Source organism: Buceros rhinoceros, unplaced genomic scaffold, assembly GCF_000710305.1.
Source record: "Buceros rhinoceros silvestris isolate BGI_N320 unplaced genomic scaffold, ASM71030v1 scaffold6400, whole genome shotgun sequence".
NCBI lineage: Eukaryota > Metazoa > Chordata > Aves > Bucerotiformes > Bucerotidae > Buceros > Buceros rhinoceros.
In genome coordinates this window covers 612-22108 of record NW_010387782.1, presented here as the reverse complement: position 1 = coordinate 22108, position 21497 = coordinate 612, and the positions used below count along the sequence as shown (strand labels likewise).

The window sequence follows — 21497 nt, the reverse complement described above, 5'->3', positions numbered from 1 at the left end:
TTGTTTATCTCTTAAGCAATAATGTACTTTCCATGATAAGCTGATCTCCTAAGGCAATGTGAAAGAAGGTGTAAATCTTTTCTGTAATAAAAATGCACATTACAGGTAGGATTTTCACATGTGCCCAGCACTGCTCTAACTTCTGTTTCTATTAAAAAGTAAAAACCAGGTGAATTCTGAGTGCTCCGAAAAGGTTCATCCTTTAGTCTTCGCCACAAAAAGCATGATTAAGCTTATGTGGTGGGAGTTCAAACAGGGCAAACAAAATGGCAACTCTAGCTGTTTCCTATACTTCAATATGAATATATTCTAGTATAAACATGTCCCAAAAAATGCCTTGGTCTCCGCAGACAGAGAAGGTTCACATTCCATCTCTCCATAAGGAAATTAATGTAAATGGAATAAACACGTAAGGAGCACCTTCCCACACAATGTTTTAGCAGCCATACAAGCACAGTGAAAAATCAGTCTCTGACAGAATTCATAGAAAAGGAAAGCAGTATTTAACTACAGCACTTTCCTGTTTAAAGTAATATTTGAAAAAAAACTATTGTATTTTCTTCCTGCTTGTTACAAACACTACCAAATGAAATCACTCTTCGTATAAAACAAGAAATTGCTTCTTCTGTGAACATTTGACACTCTTCAAAAGAGCCATCTCTTCCTCCTTCGCTACTCTTTTTTTAATCCTATGCAAACAGGAAAACAAAACAACAAAAAGACACAGTATCACATATGAGAAGCTCATGAGAGCTGAGGTAAATTTGTGATGCATGAGATAGAGCATATTATTGGTTATTCTTAAAATCTACACCCTGTGTGGTTGACAGCATGTATATTTTGCTGTGGTAAATATACTGAATCAAACTCTTCCAACTCAATACATTTTAAAGATGCATTTGGAACAAAGCATTTCATATAACAACATTTATACCCCCATTTCCAATTCAAGAATAATTAAAAAGGTACTCAATACTAAGGGCAGCAGATCAAATGTCTCTGAGACACAACTCTGAAAAGATACATATTTTCAAGACTGATGGGACAAGATCAGGCCCACCAAGATCAAAAGCGTCGTTCTATTTGGACATACACACAGTGACCTTTGCAACACAAAGGCCATTCAGTTCTAAAATATGGAAGTATTTGGGCAGAATAATATTTATACTGGTGGAAATCAAACCACTGGAAAGTCAAAGCATGCACAATTGGAGTGTGACCAGGCAACTGCAAGCAAATTACAACTCACTGTACATGTGCTCCTCCTCTGTTGCTTAAGGAACAGACTTCAAGTTCAAATACATAAAAATTTATGAGGTAGATCTTAGCATTTTTTGACCTCTCAGAGAAATAGCATCCTGGCTTGTATCAGCAGTAGTGTGACCAGCAGGACCAGGACCGTGATTGTCCCCCTATACTCAGCACTGGTGAGGCTGCACCTTGAACGTCCAGTTTTGGAGCCTTCTCTACGAGAAGGACATTGAGGTGCTGGAGCATGTCCAGAGGAAGGCAACGAAGCTGGTGAAGGCTCTAGAGCACAAGTCCTATGAGAAACAGCTGAGGGAACTGGGGCTGTGTAGTCTGGAGAAAAGGAAGCTTGGGAGAAAATTATCACTCTCCTCAACTACCCAAAAGGAGGTTGTAGAGAAGTGAGGGTTGGTCTCTTCTCCCAAGTAACAAGTGATAGGATGAGAGGAAATGGCCTCAAGATGTGCCAGGGGAGGTTTGGATTGGATGTTAGGAAAAATGTCTTCACCAAAAGTGAACAGGAACAGGCTGCCCAGGGAAGTGGTCAAGTCACCATCTCTGGAGGTATTTAAAAGATGTGTTGATGTGGTGCTGAGGGATATGGCTTAGTGGTGGACTTGGCAGCAGTAGGTTGATGGTTGGACTTGATCTTAAATGTCTTTTCCAACCTAAATGGTTTGGTGACTCTAAAATGCCGCACTACCATATTTCTCTTCAGAGTAACAGTTTCCTAGCACCAATATTCAGTTCATGTCAGCTGTCACTGAAATCCACAAAAAAATCCTTCACTGAATCCTCAAATGCAAACACCACCCTTTGCTTCTGCCTTAGCCATGTGCCCATGCTAGCTGGAACTGATGTTTTCACCAGCTGAACGTCACGCACATCCTCAGCGGTTCATCCAGGAGCTATAATTAATACCATGACTCAACATAACACTCTGGCTACCAGGAGAGACTTCCAGTATGTCCACACAGTTCCTTGTAGGGGCAGAAATATCTGCAACGCAAGGCTTCCCAGCTCACAACAACACCCTTATTATAGTAACGTCTCCACTGGAGACACCACGCTGAGGACTGACTTTCGGCCTTACTAACCAGCATGTCACTTCCAAAAATGTCTCCTCTTGAATATTACTATTAATCTACACCTCCAGCAACATAACCTCTCAAAGCATTTTTCACCGTCATTAAGTTTACTCTTTTATCCTATATTAGGAGGTGCAAAATTTTTCATTGTCTGAAGTAATTTGTTCTGGGCAGAAGTAGAATGTGGTAAAGAAAACATGTCTTCAGCTGTTGCTCTTCTCTCACACACATATTAAATTATAATTATTAGCCACTCTAGATTTTGGTTTCACATTTTTCTCTTCCCACGTTCGCTGCAGCATCACCAAGCTTTAAAACCAGCAGAGGATGGTAGACACTGAGCCATCTGCAGTTAACGTTGCAAAATTAAATAATGGCCCTAATATTCAACAGCAGAAAGAGAATAACCAGAAGCTATTTATGTTCCTAAGAGTCAAGTATGAGTAATGTATTGACAAATAAAGATAACACAAAATAACATTGCTTTCATACTTCATTATGATGGTCTTAACATCTTAATATAAACCAAAGGTTTTCACCTTGTACCTTATATTTACTAGCTATTCAGTACCAGTAGCAGACCTGTCCAGGAAGCACGAATGAATTTCAGTAGCTTTTTAGTGCAGAGCAATTTCCAAACCAAAGGCTTTGGTAACTTTTGCAAGGTTTTTTCTGAAGTAATGTTTTCCTCCTCAACAACTGACTAATCCTGAATGAGTAAAGCAGGAGTCAATGGTTATAAGACTTGTGAGGGAGGATGGAGAAGTTACCTACCCCTCACAACAGCATATTCCTGGGATTATCTGAAGGAACAGCACAAGTTATTTGCTTGGCAGAAGAGAAGTGAAGGGAAAAGGTAAGACAACAGGGTTTTGAGCTTTGGATCAGAGGAGCTGGAACCCTGCCAAACCTCCTTCCTCTTTGCTACGTACCACAGAGAAGTGGGTATAATTTGAGGATTAGCTTTAGAAAGGAATGTAGTTTAAAATTAAGCAATTACTTATATACTTCAGGCAAAATTCATGACCTGCAACCTGGTAACTCATGGAGCTATCCTATCCTGAAGCTGTACTGCTACCGTGTCCTTTTGAAAAAAAAAAAAAAAAAAAATCATCGGTTTCTGATGTGAGGAGAAACGTGCAAAACGATAACTGAAAAGCCAAGCATCAAGCAAGACAAACAGCTTTCAATGCAAACTTTCCATACCGGAACAAGAAGGGGACCAGCCAGGGCAGTTTTGAGTCATGACTGAGTGGGTAACATTTTTCCAATAGCTGCATAGAAACAGAGTTCAAAAGGTAGAGTCAACTTGCGTTCAAGAACTTTATGACCTATGAAGAGTGTGGCATGCATGGATTTAACGTGCTGGGAAAGACAAATGCCATTTCACATCTGCTTCACCTTCGCCTGTTCCTTGCTGGAACGGCTTGAATCTTTTGAATCTTTCATTGAAGAAGGCACAGCTGAGAAATGCTGCCAGGTATTGCTAGCTATGTATGCCAATATGTTACTTCCTATGAGGCTAATAGCTAACAGTTTTTAAATTAATTTTTTTTCAGCTCTATCATGGCCATTAGAGCAAGTAGAAAAAGCAGAAAAGTAACGTGGAAATAACCGTCACAAAAGTCATAACCAAATTTCTTTTGCAGGACAAAATGCTCCAACAGATCACAAAGCTTCATTTCCTTGATACATAAAGATGCATCACAGGATGACTTACAATCTGCTGGCAAAGCTGAGCAGTATCATTCAAAAATACTGCTCACAGAGCGTGAAAGAAACCACCATTTCAGAATGCTACTACAAACTACGCAAAATCAGCAGTTTCTACAAAGATGGCAGAAAGAAAGATGAAAACTGAACAATGCCTGAAGTTGCTATGACAAATCAAGCTAAGAAAAACCACACAACTGTGTGCACTACATCATCAGCTAATACACAGGAAAATCAGAGCATCAGTCATGTTTGGGAAATGTTCTGAGATTCCTGGGTGTGAGGTGATATGGGAGGACTTAACTGAAGGGAAAACACTGAATGTCACAAACTCTGCAGGAAGTCTCTGAGACACAGCTGGTTGCAAGCTGGGATTACTACCAAGGGAAATCTCATAAAAGGTCTGCTCTTTCCTTCTACCTCCCTCCACAGGCATCAGCTTTTGGCCACTGTCAAGAGTCAACCATACTTGGTAAGCTGGAGATGTTCTCATGTAAAAGCAGAACATCATGTAAAAGGCTCGCGGTCCCCTCGAGGGCACCATGTCTGTTAGCTTTGCATTTCCTAGAACAGCTCAGAGACCACAGAAAAACAAGATAAACAGAAAAGGGAACCCAGAATTACAGCCTTTAAGCTTGTTTCTCCCCAATGCCTGCAAGTTGGTAATTTTTATTAAGCGGTGACATTGACATAATTTAGATAATTTAGTTTTTCTCTTCCCTGCAGAATACCTGGGTGTAAATTCACTTCAGTGTGACTGACTGCCTTCAATGAAGAGCTTAATTATAATGAGGAATAATGAGCAATCACAGTAATTTTCTGTAGATAACACCTCTGATTAGCTGTTATCAAAACACATGAAAGCAAAAAAAAAAAAAAAGAAACCTACAACTTAATCTTTAGCCAGCTAACCCTGTAAGAGAGAGCAATGAAAATCCTAATTGCTATAATCACTGAAGCATAACAATTTACTGAAATCTAGATTATTACAATGAGGCAATCCTAAAGGGAACAGTAGTAATTGCTTGAGTTTCTGTTATGCAAGCAGCTACCTCCGGTCGTTTGGAGTCATGGAGGTGATAGTCTGGGTGAGCAAGTCAAGCAAAATCACTTAGGAGTTGTTATGCAATGCAGGAGGCAAGGGGTGAGAGAGAAGGCAAGGAAAAAAAAAAGGGTGTGTTGCTCATGAGTTATTTTAACCCCTAAAGCAATGAAAAGTACAGCACAAGTGAAAAGTAAAGCCTCTAGTCATTTGGATACCTCAGACTAAGGCTCAATGCAAATTTTAACTGTCACAATATTAAAATATAACCATGAAGCGTATTTGTGCTGGCTGGAAGTTACTCTAATTAATAATTCAGTGTTACATTTATATGGACAAATCCTCTCTTCAATTAGAGCAGCTAGCAGATGAACCAAAATGGGTTTTAATCAAAAATTTTCAAGCATCTAATTCAAAATAAGTATTTCTAGGTCCCAATTCTCTGCTATTCCAGCAGAGTTTCTAACCACAACAAATGAAGAAGTGTAATTTCTTTGTGGCTTAACATTTATTTTCAAGATCTTCCTGGTTTAATAAATCAGTCTCTTCTTACCAATGTATTGAATAATTGCTGCTTTACCTGCTGACACTGAGAGCATGAGCAAGTGGATTATCTACTGAACAAAAATGGCTATATAAATATTAACATTTGAGATGCTAATAAGAAATGTTACCAGTGGAAATCAAATTTAAGAATGCTTCCAGGTGCAAACAGATCTTTTCTTTCTGCCCTCAGTACCCTAAGCATCTGAAAGCTCAACAGGGTCCCTGGTTCCCCAGACAGTCTCTGACCAGCATCATCTTCTCTCCCTCGTAAGAAGAGCAGCAGGTCTTAAGGGGGGATGTGTGGCTAGGAACAGCCGAATGCTTTGGCTGGCTGCAACACCTGGCTTTTTGACGGCAGGCCGAGGAGATCTGTGACCCTGCACAACTCCCAGAAGCTGTATCTCATAAAGAAAAAGGGAGACACTAAGCCCTACCGCATTGCTGATGTTTGGGGGGGGTTATTCATTTGTTTCTTTTTATACTCGCCTACGAGCTTTGCTGTGCAAAGCCTATCCCCCCAAGGCTCAGTGGGACTTAAGAATGTGCTTATGTCTCCTATTTCATCTGCGAGGGAGTCTTTGTGCATGAAATTTTGGGGCACATCCACATGCCTTCCAGCCTGCAGTCAGTGTGCAGAGGTAGGCAGGAGGCTGAACAAATTCAGCAGAAGATTGCCTGCACCTACTCATGCAGATGTAGCCATCAGCTTCAGCAGCAGAGAGCAAAGGGAAGGCAGATACTTTAAAGCTGTTGAAGTGGAAAACATATATAGCACTTTCTGCACAAGAACAGAGCATTGAACTACCTGAGTAACTGACAGGCCACTGACTGAAGACTGCAAATGATTATTTGTTGCAAATGCTGAAATTTACTGTTCGGTAAAAACCTGAGACTAACCCCTTCAAAAGTTGTTTACATTTTTAATTGCATTTGAACCCATATGGACTTAGAAAAAAGAGCTACAGACAACAATGATCAAATTCACTTTAAGTGTAATTGACAAAAAAAAAATTGTCTCTGCTTTTTCCAGTACCTTGTATTGAGATTTGGGAATTAATAGTATCAAATTTTTTAGAGGAATCATTCTATTTTTACAAAGGCCATGGGATGAGAAGGAGAAAGAGCAAAAATAACCAGCATACTGCTGCTAAGTGACTCCTAATGATTAATCACAAATGCACGCATACAATTTCCTTTGCATCCTGTTTGCTGGCAAAAGCAATAAAGAATAGCTCAGCATACAGTCAGAATTTTTTACATGTCATTTCTGAAGACAAGGTAAGACAAGACTGAAGAGATATTTAACTTTTTTTCCACCAAATCAATATAGCTAGAAAAGAACAAGTATTCCCTGCCGTTATGAAAAGCAGATTTCTCAGGCTGCATTTAGTTCAACGACTGTTGCATCTGTTGCAGACTGGGGAGAGATGAAGGTGCCAGGCAGTGCCCTGCACTTTGAGCTCTGCACCTGAGGAGCACCCTGAGTAGTTAAGGTCTATGCAGTGGTGAGCCTAGCTCGCACAGCAGAAGAGAGGACTGCGTTTGACATCACTACCCTGGTAGAAGGCTAACCAAAGCACGTTTCTGTACTGTGCATGTTCAAGAAAACGATGAGCTAGCTATCCAAACCACCTTTTACACAGGGCAGGCAGGCTCCAGCTCCCTATGAGGCAAGTAAAGCACCAGTATCATCTATAGCAGCAGATAAAAAAGGGTCCCAGAGAGGTTATGGGGTTTGTTAAGTGATACATGGAGTGGGCTAGGTAGAAAAAGAAGCCAAATTTCCCATCCCCATGAACATGCTGTGCTCTCTGGACAAGGGCTGGGACTCCTTTCACCTCACCACACCTGACAGGATAATCTGGGTATGGTTTACACCAGGAGGATGTGGGGTGGAGGGGATGAGAGAGGCTCCCTGGGAGGGCAGCTCACTCTGCCCTGGGATAGGTTTTTAAAAGGGGAAGGGATGAGTCCTACCCTCCCACCCTGGACCCAATCTCAGTTGAGTTTAGGGCTTGCTATTTATGGCTATGGGTGGCTTCCCCAGAAATGCCTTCGCTCTCCTTAACTGGATGGGCTCTGTCTGTCCTTCCCGGCCCTCTCACACCCTCACTACTTCCAGTGGGACAGCTCAGCTGCTCAGCCACTGCACCATACCACCTGCAACACTAAGGTAGCTGGGTCAGATTTTGAGCTAGCATCAAGCACCATCCTGTGAACTGCAGCAGGGCAGTGGGTGCAATGCAAGACGCTGAACACTGTTCTGTAGCAGAATGAGGAATCACAGTGACTGGGTGGGCAAAATGAGCAAAACCACGCACAGAAGTAAGCTCCGCTGCTTGCCAATCCTGTAGATAGCCACAGCTGTGTGAAATGAGCTCCCCTCAAGACAACCTGGCAATTACTTGCTAGAGCAAGAGGTGTTTAACAAGACTCTGTTAAATTTAAACATTTGTTTAGAAGCTTCGACTGTAAACAGAAAACTGACAAGCTATGACACTTAATGGAAAGAGCCAAACTATATTCTTACAGTCTTTCCTGCAAAAGTCTGAGGGAAATGTGTGTAGAGCGTGACTCATCACAAACTGAATAGCAGATCTGGAGGATAAGGATGAGGGTCAAACCTCTGGGTGAAGTGACATCAGTGGACACAGATGCAGAAGCCAAAGCTCACTTTCCTGTTGTGGAGCTCAGAGTCCCTGGCACACAACCTATCATGAAGCTATGTCAGCCTAGGAAATTATTTTTATATTGTAAAGAGAATTATTTCAAGAAATTTTGGTTCCTGGAAAATAATATGTGTATGACACGTTTTCTGATAAACACATGGCCTGTACAGGTTTAGGAGTTCTGGTACCTTGGTTCGCAGTGCCTTAATAATTAGTAATCTCAGGTGCTTTAAGTTACAAATGACACTGACATTCCTAGCAAAGAGTAAAGGCAGAATTTTGGCATCAAGCCACCCCTGAGCTACTTTGCAGTGCTGACACTGACAACAGTTGGCTAGGTCTCAGCCGCGGTTAGCGGGCACACAAGTCTTAGGCCTACCTAGCAGCAACCAGCTCCTGCTGCAATGGCTGGACGCATGAGCTGCAATTACAGCGATGCTCGCAGCAGGAGAGCGGAAGCAGTTCTAGGCACTCTGCTGCCAAGGAGAAAGGGCGTGAATGGCTGTCTGCTGGGTTACTTACTGCTGGCTTGTGCCTTAGAGGAACACCCTAGCCTGGATGCCTGGAAAGTGCTACTAAAGGAGAGACAGACCTCAAAAAGGGCAGGAGAGAGAAATCTCATACTGAGTTAAGCTGTAAAAGGCTGTAAAATGAAAACTGGCAGATACCATGGATGACTTTAACAAAGGGCAATTTTCATTTTTATTTTTTTTAAATACAGAAATTCTCTCAGAATAGCCTGAGGACACTGGCATCTTGAGTACATTTTGGCCAAGGATTAGAAAAAACCACAGTGCTTGAACTGAGAAAGCAGCTTTCACTGAACCGTTCCTCGAGGGCTGATATTATTCAACACATGTGGATTAATATGGATGTAAAATGAAATACAAAGGCATAGAACAAAGAACTGGAGAGAAAAACTACAGGAGGGCATTGCAAAGCCATGGAGGATAGCAAGCTATATTTAACAGACATGAAAGAAACCTCGTCTTTCTTGAGGACTCTAGATACTCTGAAAGTATTTGCTAAGGACAGGCATCTAAATTTTGCTGGGGAAAGCACATGAAAAAAGATAAAGATTTCCAATTTTAGAAAACTCTTCGATCCTGATTGCTCTCTGTCCCGTTGTTATGTCATTGCTTTGTATTTACAATACCACAGCCTTTTGTCATGGAGAATGCAGTAAAAATTATAAATAAGGCTGCTTAGCAACACACTGAAATATCACAGAATGGGTTAGGAAGGAGCAAGGTTTAGTTTGAATAAGAACCAGCTTAAACTAACAGCAAATATAAGAGAAGCTCTGTCCTCAGGATGCTCTAGGAGCATCATCCAACCACGCTCCATTCACCTTCTTGTACCTCCAGTACCCTGCACCGAGCTAGCTGTTCGTAAGTCCCCTGCTTTGCTATTTCCTCCAACTTGGATTGTATTTCTCAAGACCAATCCCTGTTTCACGTATTTCTCATTTTTAACTGGAAGAGGCTCAGGAAAGTATCAAAACACCTAAGCTCACACTGGTACAGACAACTCCTTCACCCCACCCAGCCCAAAAGGGGTCTCATTCCCATACTGGACATGCACATGAATAAGAGAAACAGCAACACAACTGTAGAGAGCTAGCACTCGTTTTTATATATATGCTTTAAAAAGAGCTTTCTCTTCCCTAGAAAGATCTATTCTTCCTCATTGCCAGTTTTGTATAAAAGAAACTAAACATAAAATAGTCAAGGATCTCTGCACACCTCTACTGATTATTCTTCCATCTATAGACATATGAATGTAATATATACTGCTAAAGTTACTAGAAATCCATCTAGGAAATCAATCCGGAATTAATACTATAGATACCAAGCACACATATCAGACCTGCAAGTTAACCCAATTCCTAGACCTGATCCACTATTTCTCATATCCCATGCCAAATAATCTCAGTAGGTTATAATAATACATTTTGCCACAATAATTTTTAGTTAAAGCACTTACATATAACAAAAGAGTAAATCCCCCAAATCTAAACACCCATCCTTCTGAAATTGCTAACTCAGCTCATGAAAACACAATAACAAAAACCCTTCAAATTACACAGCACTCCAGTCTGATGCACAACCACCACCACCCAAAAATAACCTGAAAATACAACCAGAGAACAGGAATTAGGAGATAGGAAGTATTTCCTCTCCACTGACGCTTTTGTTAGTGTTTACACAAGGAGCCTTTTCTGAGGAGCTTAAAGTGGGAAGTGATAGTTTTCACACTGAGAACACTTAGAAAAGAAACCCTGCTTTTTTTTTTTTTTTTGGGTGTCTGCGCTTACTCGTGTTACCAACAATCTTTAATCTCCCTGCTCCAAACAGAAGCTTTTTGAAAATTCGCTGTTACTCTTTCAAAAGAAACGTAGCATCAGGAAGATAAGCCTGGACACTAAATGACTTTCCGATTTTTGGTCACCTTTCCTGGCTAAGGTCAGGCTAAGTGGTCCTGCTACATTCTTTTGTCTAAAGCCCTTTCCACAACAAAGAACCCCCCCATGAAGAAAGCCAGAGCCCAGGAGCCGCCCCAGCCCCTCTGTAACAAAACCAGCCCAGCAGAGAGGCTGAGCCAAGACCCCTGAGAAGCAGCAGAACCCATGGCACCCGAGTGACCCCAAATTGACTTCAAACCAGACCATGTAAAGTTGTCAGGCTGCAGAAAGTTGTTTGCTTGCAAGTGCTGGCTGTCAGAAGGAATCCAGAAGCAACCACTGGCTAACATTTGCCCTTCCCAGAGCTGGGGAAGGGAGTCACACCATCACCTAAACCCACAAGGTCACCATATGGCTCCTGTTATCCCTCCTTTGGGATTCTTTTCTGTAGTGCTTCAGGACTCCTTCTCGATGTATGCAGTTTGCAGTGACTTTCCAGAGCCATGTTTGCACTTTGTTTGCTAAAACCACCAAGGGAAGAAGACTGACAAGAAGGGCTCGGCACTCCAGAGTGCCGGCACACCCGTCAGGTTGCACTCACCTCAGCTTCTCTTCATGTGACCCAGGCAGTCCTACGCTATCAGGGCGATCCCGTCTCCTCCTGTACAGACCTGAATGTGACAACTCTTTCAGCTGCAAGGCCGTCATATTTCTCTACCTGGAGGGTTGCTTTTTTTAAGGAGGGGGGGAGCGTTTTGGCTTTGGGTTGGGTTTCTCTCCCCCACCGCCTCTTCCAGATGTTGCTGCCGATGAGTGTGCCTGCCAAGATGCCTGGAGAGAAGAGCCTCAGCGGCGTGTCGGCACACCTGCGCCCGCCCAAGCTACCAAACTCTGCAGGCAGGGCAGGCAGGCAGCCGCTGCTGGGCTTCCTGTTTCTCATAGGTACACACCCTCCCGAAGGGCACCACATTTCCTTTATCACGGTATCACACCTAAGGGATGCCTGGGATAAGCTCACCCGCTTCTCTCCAGCATTCTTCACACTCCTGCTGCCTAAAACGGAAGCAACCCTGCCGTGTACTGTGCAAAGTGTGCAGCTCCCCCAGCCCCTGCTGCAAGTAGCTAAAAATCTCCTGCAGTGAGCTGTTAACTCTTCCCCACTATAATTTACGTCAAAAAGAAAGTCATAAGCACTATGAAAATTCAGGGTTACTCAAGCATGAGAGCAAACTCTGACAGGGAGATTAACGCAGCAAAGTGTGCAGCAAAGTAACTTCAGTAACTAGCATTAAAATACTCCTTTGGAAACACGATAGCCCTGTATTTGTCAGAAATTGCTCTTTTCCACATATCTTGAAAATGAGACAAAAACCACAATGTATTTTTCTCCCTACTCTCAGCTATCAAAACATAACCGCCGTAACTATTTGTCACATTTCGTAGTGATGGAGTATCCTGTGTAATTGTAAAACAGGAATGAAAGTGCTTCAGGTTTCCTGTAAGACAGGAAGGTGACTAGCAGGGATTTGCAAGCTCTGCATCTCATCTCACTTCGTTTTTTCTTAGTAATAAAACTCTTTGTTTCAACTTCAAAGGAAGCTTCAAAACAGCTTACCACTTTCTGAAAAATTTTCACAATTTCTTTGACATAATCCTTGGCACATATAAACAAAGCCTCAGTTCAGATTTCACTTCTATGTTGAGAGTTGGGGAGGGTGTTTTTTAAATGAACCTTTATTTAATAACAGCCAAGAAATCTAACAATTTGCAAGGACTGGTTTGACTAGGATAGGAAATGAATTCTATGCGGTATGCATCTCAGAGTTCATTATTATAGTGTTTATTTTGTAGCAGAATACATATAACTGTATTTCTGAATCCTTGTAACAGAGAAATGCGTAAAGTATGTAATACTGGGTACATTGTGTGGCACCAGCTTTGTCAGGATTACCAGACTGAACAGAAGAACAGTAATTTTATATAATATTATCAATGTGCTTCAGTCTGGAATGTCATCAACATATAACATAAAACATTACACAATGGAAAAATAACAGAAATTATTTTGAAAAAGGAATGACATAACACGCCAAATAGATAACGGCTGGAGAAATTCTAAGAGGTGATTTATATGTTAGAAGCTTGCACACACTGAAACATCAAGAAGAATTATACATCTGAGCTCCTGTCCTCAAAAAATGAAAGACAGAATGGTCACGATATTTGCCTAAACATGCTGCATTCCAGTTTCAAACAAAGTGTTTAGAATTGTTTCTCAATACACAGTAGGATGAACCTAAACATAATTAAGAGCCAATTCCCTGCCATCAGTCAAGCAGCGATTCAAGGAAAAGTTAATGTTGTTATGAGCAGAGGTTAAGGATAGCAGATGACAGATGCTCAGGGCACAGCAGCTTTCAGACATGACCAGTGGTTTTTACTGTGCTTTAAATATCAGTGTACCAATAATTCATCTTTGTCCACACAATCAGTTTTAGATAATAATCATCTAAAAAGTGAAGAGTAGATATTTGCTGTGAAAAAGCTCTTTGTAAACTAATTAAATTGAACTATTACCTACAAATGTGTTCATAATTTTTTATTCACTACCATAGCTGCTTCTTCAGTGCATACTGAATATTTCTGTAGCAATCATGACGCAAGTCTTTGAAAACTGAAGGACAACTCTTCACCCACTTTGCTGCAAGTTGCATTTCTATAAAGTGCACAGCAGTAAAATTCATGTTTATCTGCATGGACAGTTGCCATGCTTGGACAGCCTGTGGGACAACAGCTTTTACTAAAATGTACTTGGAAATCAGAGTTGTAGCAAACCAGTATTATTAAAATTCAAAATCAACACCATCAGACAAAGCATGTAAATTGAAGGACTACAAGAAAGCCAGACACAAAAATGAGTTGTTTGTATAGAGATCAAATCCACCTCAATATAGAGGAGGGCAAGATGGCGAGTTGTTTAAAATAAACCTGGGAGTTAGCTTCACAGCATCATTATTTCCCAGGCTTCTTCGGCAAACTCCAATAGGGGTCTAAGCTGATTTAGAGAAGGCTCTTGGAGAACTCGAGAACAAACTAAAAGCTCTCTAAAAGAAGAAATCCAGGCTGCACTCCTTTTCTGCCCTGTGACATCCTCCACCAATTCTCACGAGAAACAGGGTTTCAAATCTGAAATTACTCAAACAGCCAAACCTTAAGTTCTGAGTATCAATACATGTTGTAAGGGTGTTTTTTGGGGAGATTTTGGAGAACACAAATGTTCTGTTGCTGTACTAACTCGCTTAAAGCAACTTGCATGGACTTTGTTCTGCAGGAAAAAAAGCTTTCCCAGCAAGTGCCTCCTGCTCCCCACACCTCCTTTTACCTTCCAACTCTTATCTGCTGTTTAGAATTCCTTTTTTGAGAGATTACATTCTTCTTGCGTGGGATGGGGCCACTTGGACATTTCACATTCCGTCAGAATTTTTGAGGACTGGCCAAGTTACGACAACTTTTCCTATGACCAGTAAGATACAGCCTTCTTTTAAGATGTCCGGTACTTTGAAAGTTCACTCTTCATTTTCCAATGTGTGCCTCTTCACTCATGCAACCAATCTGCCTCCCACCCCCAGAGAAAGCTAAGACTGCTACTGCAATCTGATGGATAAGCATGGTATTATCAGTAGTTTACTAGAGGAAAATATTCACCAGAGTCTAAGCAGCAAAAAGTGGAAGTTACACAGAAATGATGCAGTCCATCATTCATCCCAAGCAATAAATAACTTTCGATTATGTGGGACAAGGCTCATGCTTGGGTTTTTCGCTGTACTCCTACAAAGCATTTATCTTGATATACCAGGCCTGAGGTTCTCTCTCTTCAATTTCTGTTAAAGTACTATTGTTCTGGCAACTGTAGGTATTCAGCAGAATTTCGCAATTTAAAAATCCTTTAAGACAGACTATCTGGTTAATTTTCACTATGACCAAAGGGATGTGACAGTAATCCATGATGCTGGAAACCACACCATCGAATGTAGGAATAACAAAAAATGCCAAGTACTTCAAATTCAGTACATTTCTTCATGAGTCTGTATTTACAGAGAATGCACATTAACTACAGAAACCAGAAAAGGCAAAGTTTTAGTTCTCTCAGTCCACACAGAGAAGCCTTTATCAGTGTGATTGATCTTTTTTCCACTTCAGTGACACATTCTTGTTGCCTTTTTTTTTTAAGCTTTGAAGAAACCACAAAATTTCAATTAAATTTAGTTGAAGATTCCCAAAGCAATAGAAAAAGCTGTTTTCAGGACAGCATAAAGGGTCCAAAAAACAAAAAAAGAAAAAAAAAAAGCATTATAAGAACAGCAGAGGAGAGAGGAGTGCCTGCAGAGCACACAGTTAAAAGGCAGCTGCAGTGGGGGAGTATGTTTCTCCACCCCCCATCACTCGCCCAGCTTATCACTGGCATGAGTCCCCAGAAGAACACGTCCAAGAGCATTGGCTTTCTACTATTTCTCTCAAGGTCTGGAAGAAAAACACTCTTTAAAACCAAGGAAAAGGCTGGTACATCAGCGGAAATGCAGCGGACTCACTGGAACAAGCAAAGGAAGGTGGCAATAACATTTCCCACAGTTTTGCAAGAACACCCGAAGTGCCGAACTGATGTCCTGACCACAAACGCAGCTTTACACCTCTCTGAATTAGGCTGCTGAGGAGAGTCCCTGCCAATGGGTTTGGGTGCCAAGGAATAGCATACCGTGCCTTGGGTCCCTGCTAGGACCCAGCTATTGCTTGACACCCAAACCCATTGGCAGGTGGTGATAAAAGGAAATGAGCAGAGAGAAATCAAGCCACAAATCTAAGGATGCAAACTTTGAAAAAAAAATTTCAAAGCTTCGCAGCTGCCTAAACTGTTGATTTAAGGAGTTAAATAATTAACTAATTACATGTTTCCTTCCTTGTCTGATGTGATTCCAACTTCTGTTTTGGTGTTTCTTGCCCTGTTCCACTTAGCGATCAATCAGTCCTGAAGCAGGCATATTTAATCTGCGGATTAGGCTAAGTGCTGAGGCACTTGGAACTATCTACATGGACGCTGCAAAGCAGCACTTTGGATTTATGTCCATGCTCCAGCTGACCAAGTACGTTTGCTGCAATCTAATGGTAGTTACTACGGATGCATGTCCCTGCCATACAACATGAAGTCAAAAAACTACACAATGATGTGCTCAACACCCGTCAGGAGTACTGACACACTCAAAGAACCAGAGTCCTTTGGGAACTGAGGAGGCAGAGGGAAGGCGGAGGCTGCTGCAGAAAGCATGCAGGTCCCTCCTCCTGGCAGTACCAAACGCATCTCCACTTCCACTGCAGGTGGCCCATGATGTTTCACTGAGGGAAAGCAGAGGTCCCTGCTCTCATTCCAATTATTCTGTTCCACTAATAATAATAAAATACGAAAGCAAGCATGGGAAAATCTTCTATCTACCCAAACATGGAGCAAAGTCCTTCGGCTGCCTCCTCCAAGCTCTCTGCATACACTGCTCCAAGAATTCCCAAAATTCAGGAAAAAAAAAGCCAAACCTGCAAAAGGCACATTTTTCTCCAGCAACTGGACTCCTGCTTTAGCAAAGCTTTACAATTCCTCCCTCTACTGGGAAAATGCTGTCTTATTTCTCAGTGCCTGTACTTCTCTCTACCGCCAGAGGGAGGTATGGATTATCCCATACATGCTTTAATAGTTCAGACTGGGACCAAGCTAAGTGCAAAGAGGAATGACAGCTCAGTGGCTGAAGATGCAGGCTAGCATCGTAGCTAGAAATTTATGATGTTAATCAGTGGATGATCCAGATGGGCAACTGCTGAGACCTGGTTTTGCTGGAGAGCTGGAGGGAGATCTCAAAACATGCCCCAGGCTGACTTTGCCCTTTCACTGAAGGAATGAGATTATTAGGAAGCCTTCCTTTTTCTCCAGAACACCACTTATCAGAGTTAAATAAATGCAGTAAAAAACACCTCAACCTATAAACTGCTTCCTTAGCTGCCCAGTAATTACTGTCCTGGCCCCTTGAATTTGTAATGGGATCTCACATCTCATCTCACAATTAATTTTCAAATGACTAACATTACAAATAAACAAAAGCTTCTTGTCAAGGTTTAGTGTTCTTTACACTGAAACAAAATGAAACTGCCAAGGAAAGAAGATGGCACGCAAAGATCCCTTACAAAGGACGGAAGAAGTCCTAGTGACCCCAACAACTTGAAGGCACCACCACCTTCATAGCACACAACCATATATGACTGCCAAGCAGTAGGCAATGCTAGTTTACAGCTTCAAGTGCTAGGGTTTTAGATGGACAAGCCAACCCTCAGCTCCCAAGAGGGTCCCGGAGCCCTTAAATGGTACTGGTATGAGAAAAAAGCTGAGCTGAATGGCAAGGGATGGTCAATTTCATAGGATCTTGGCTGTACCTCTGTGAACATACAACACAGCCACCTATACTCTGACCAGCATTTCCAAGAAAGATAGAAAGCAGTGGTTCCTTCAAGGTTATCACTTCAGTAACAAATCAACCATGTCACCTTTAAAAGGTTAGAGGCTAATAGTATGATGGTTTCTCATGCGAAAACTACTCTTTTTAATGTACAACATACAAAATAGCTCATGCATCTACAAAAATAAAGCTGAATACATATAAAGATTTAAGAAACACAGGCAAGGTGCAATTTTCAGACACTCAAAAAAAAATCTTAATTTTTAAGTATTTACATTTTGGTTTAAAGTAGTTAAAAGTTGTAATCCATATCTATGCAGAAAAATCCATACTGAAAAAGAAATTCACAGTGCAAGGGAAATGAAACTAATTCATCCTGAAAATTCCAAATAATGTAGAATGGAAACATCACCACCCTCCCCTAACGCTGCAAAAATTACTTTTGGATTCAGAGAAAAAATAAAAATACTTTCTCATATGGATTTTTCACAATATTTTAAAGCACATAAAAACCATACTCAAGATTCTTACATTAGAGCAAAAGCCTTAAACCAAAAAAGCACAGCTGCCCTACCGTAAAAGACTCACTTCGCTGGAAAAGTGAGTGACTTCTCAACATAAAGTCTCCTTCAAATCGTACCAAAAGTGATACAATTTCTGTAACTGGTGGGACAAAACTATTCCTTTCACGGGAATTATGCTTTTCAGGTTCAATTACTCCACCACCATGTCCTCTTCCTCAGTCACTGGCAGTTACTGCATTGCTCAAAGAAAACCATCAGTGACGGGGTATCTTCAAACTGACCACAAATCCTCTCTTCTGGGTGGGAACAAAACAGTGTCCCTAAAAACACTCCAGAGGAGCAACAGGAAAAAAAACTGCTGGGGATACCAGGACAACTCTATGCATTTCAAGAATGACGATGGACTTTGCTCAAAGCTCTATCACTGGTGCCGCTCGCTTTTAGTAATAATAAAACCCAGCAAGCAAAACTATTATCCATCCTCTTCCTAACTCCTTTTATCACCATTCCCATGAGCAGCTCCAGCTCTTAAGAATTTCCCTGCAGAGGATTGAAAGACCATACAATTCACTGCCAGGCTGTCAGCTTGGAATGCAGCACAATGTGCACTCAGGCAGATGCAACACCCAGACCCTCAGCCCAGGTGACCAGGTTGACACTTACCAGCTGGGTGTAGCCTCACTGGCAGCTGGTTTGCAATGAGCAGGCTTTCCCATATATAGCTTTACAGTGAATAGTCACTGTCCGCACGTTTCCCCCGTGGTTATTACTGGCAGTTGTGATAAAATTAAAAAAAAAAAAAAAGTGACTTAGCAAACCGCTTCCTTCTTTCACCCTATAAAAAGTTGACTGTCAAGAGCAGGACAAATCCATCAAAGTTCACAGTTTGGCTTCACAGATTGTATCATGCCAGTTCTTCATTCCAAAACCACCAAGGAGAGAGAAGCAAGCAAATCCTCCACCCCACTGGAAAGGGTATAGCTTTAGTTACACCACTGGTAAATTTTAAATGACAAAAGTACGAAAACCTGGAGAGGGAAAAGCCAACAGCTATAGATCCACTTCTTGGGATCTTAGAGGTGTTTTCATTTTACAAATTTCCTGATATTCCAGGGACTCAAGATGATTAGGACAACTTCAGTCTCTCTGGAGGTACACCTTAAATTGGAGCCTTTTACAGGATTATTCTGGGGACAAAGAGAGAAGGAACAGGCAGACAACTCTGTGCACATAACCCGGAACATCTCAACGAGACTGACAGGGTCCCAGGTCCCTACCTGGAAAGAGCAACCCCTGAAGTCATTGGTGAGCAGTGACTAGTTGAGCACAGCCACCTTACCCCACCGCAAGCACCTCTATCAATGCCAAGGAAAAGGGGAAAGACCCTCTCTCCTCTCCCTCTCACCCACTGAGAGAAGAGAAATACCCTTTGATTTTCTTCTTTTCTGAGACAGGGCAGCCAGTTTCACTCTCCATCTCCGAGAAGACCATCTCTGACAATCTCAGCACAGGGCAGGTGCTATCTGGGAACAGAAGTTAACAAGCACTTCCCAGAGCAGGTTAGGGTGATTAATCTGCATGACCAAACAAGAGCTGAGCTGCGTGTCTCTCGAGTGGACAGAGGCTCAAACTCAGTTTTCCTAAAGGAATCTGGATTCCTTGCACGCCTCTCGAAAGGTCCCAGGCAATCTTTTGCAGGTTAAAGCAGCAATCAGAAATATCTTACCGTCCTAACATTATTATACTACTCATGAACAACAGGGGTTGCAAAGTATGCTTGTAGAGTTTATAAAGGAATTAAAGAACATGGCTATTTTTTTCTTGATCACTCAGAAGGGTATTTATTAATTTGTCTGTTTATGGAAGACTACTAATATCCCTGTCCTCTTCAGCCTAGCATTGGTCTCGGCTAACGGAACTTTAAAGCAAATATATCATGTGAAAAGAGGACTAGTTTTCCTCCATGCTCCAAAGCTGTGAAACCGAGCAGGGTTTCACAGCCCCAGATCCACAGCAGCATTTCACAGAGAAACTGTTGTGTTGCTCTGAGACACAACATTGATGCTGGCATTTGATGGTGACCCTAAAGGCAAGGGTGAAATCTTCTCTATTGAGATACTTAAAACTGTACTTAATGCACTGTAGTGTATTTACCTGCAATACTTAATGCATCTTGGTAAAGTCTGCTGCACAATAACTTGCCTTCTAGGGTCTTCTTATAAGATTTTTGGCAGAAAATGCACATGCATTTTCCCTTCTTACCTGCTTTCACCATATGCACCAAATAATGCTATTCCATACCAACAGAGACTCATTTTGCCTTCCCTTTTCCACCATGTCTCTCTGCATCCTGCTTTTTACTCCATCTGTTTCGGTCCTCAGGCCACTTAACTTTATCACTAACCCTTTTTTGTGGACAAATTAACAACGTAAGTTATCTTCCCAAGCTGCTGTTTCCCATACCGCCACATAGTCCTTCCTCATTTGAACTTCTTATCTCTTCCTGCAAAGGCCCTTCAAGTACAAAAACAGGAGCAAAGCTGTATTAAACTTATCACTGGACAGTTACTAACCTAGGAGAAAGAATGCACTACAGCTTTGTCTCTCAAAATAACATGGCAAATGTCAAGGTGAGAACAGTTTGTTTTCGAGGATGAAAAAACGGCAAGAAACCAGCTGCTGCAGAGAATGAAGAGAGGCCTCGCTTGGTATTGCAATGCACGTTATTTCATATACTGCTCATAAACCAACAGTTCCACTTTTACAGGACTGCAAGGACAGTTTGTTGATTCATGATGACTGTAAAAGCTGCAAGACTTCAAGGAGAATGCCAATAAGCATCTGTTAAAAGGGAGCTAGGAAAGCTAGCATTTACTCTTCATTAACCCTTTTTAAAGCACTCCAGTCCTTTATTAACCAGTTTTGCCTGGTTAAACTGCATTTATACATTTTGTTCACTTTGCAGTTGTTGGCCCCTTTGTATCACCAACCTGTTTTCCAAAAGAGCTGGGCTAGAAGAGCAAGCCACATGAACAACTCTAGACAAAGTCACACAGGCCAGCCAAGTACATCATCTTGGTCGCGGTGGCAGGGCTTTCAGCACCGGCAGAAGATGGGAGCAGGCAGCTGTGGTTCTGAGGTGATGAGGAAGCTCCCAGGGTAGAGGAGAGGGGCTGGACCTGAGCTAAGCATGAAATTAGACTCGCCTTCTCAAGCAAAGGTCGACTACAGGAGGGAACCATTGCTTAAGACTCACATTTCCCATAGTATTTTTGTTTGCCCCTCGAGTAGGCCACCACAAACCAGAACAGAGTGGAGACAGATTTCCAGAGCTGCTCCAGGATGCTCAATGTTTCCCAGCTCCTGGCCAGGGCTGTGTCCTTCTCCCTGTTTCAGGTAGTTTGTGTAACCCTCCCAAGGAAATCTTTGAGGTGCCCACATCGCCAGGAGCTGGCGGAGAAGCCAGACAGTCACACCCTACAGCTGTCTGCCTCACCACCCCGTGAGATCACCATTCCTGGAGTAAAATAAGCAGAAGGAAACACGTAGTCATGCCTCAGCTGTTCCAGCTTGCTGAGGGTGTACACGAGATGACTGAGCTGATCTAGGAGCTCACCAGCACCAGAATGAACCTATTCTCTCCTTCCACTGCTCTTCCTTCCCCCATCACGACACTCCTTCCACCCCTCACCTGCACCTGAGCTGCAAAAAGCAGCACTCTCCTTTAGACCACCTCTTCCTCTCATGTGAGCCCTCTCCCAGCCAACGGCAG

At 42.0% G+C, this 21497-nt stretch overlaps 1 protein-coding gene across 1 annotated transcript in view; it reads right to left on the bottom strand.

Moving 5' to 3' along the window:
- The window catches only part of LOC104488390 (LIM and senescent cell antigen-like-containing domain protein 1), a 32661-nt gene extending 21243 nt beyond the window's left edge, over positions 1–11418 (bottom strand). The window contains exon 1 of the mRNA XM_010134036.1: positions 11312–11418. Coding sequence (XP_010132338.1) covers positions 11312–11418 — 107 coding nt within the window. The remainder of the gene's footprint in view (positions 1–11311) is intronic.
- Between the last annotated feature and the right edge of the window lie 10079 nt (positions 11419–21497).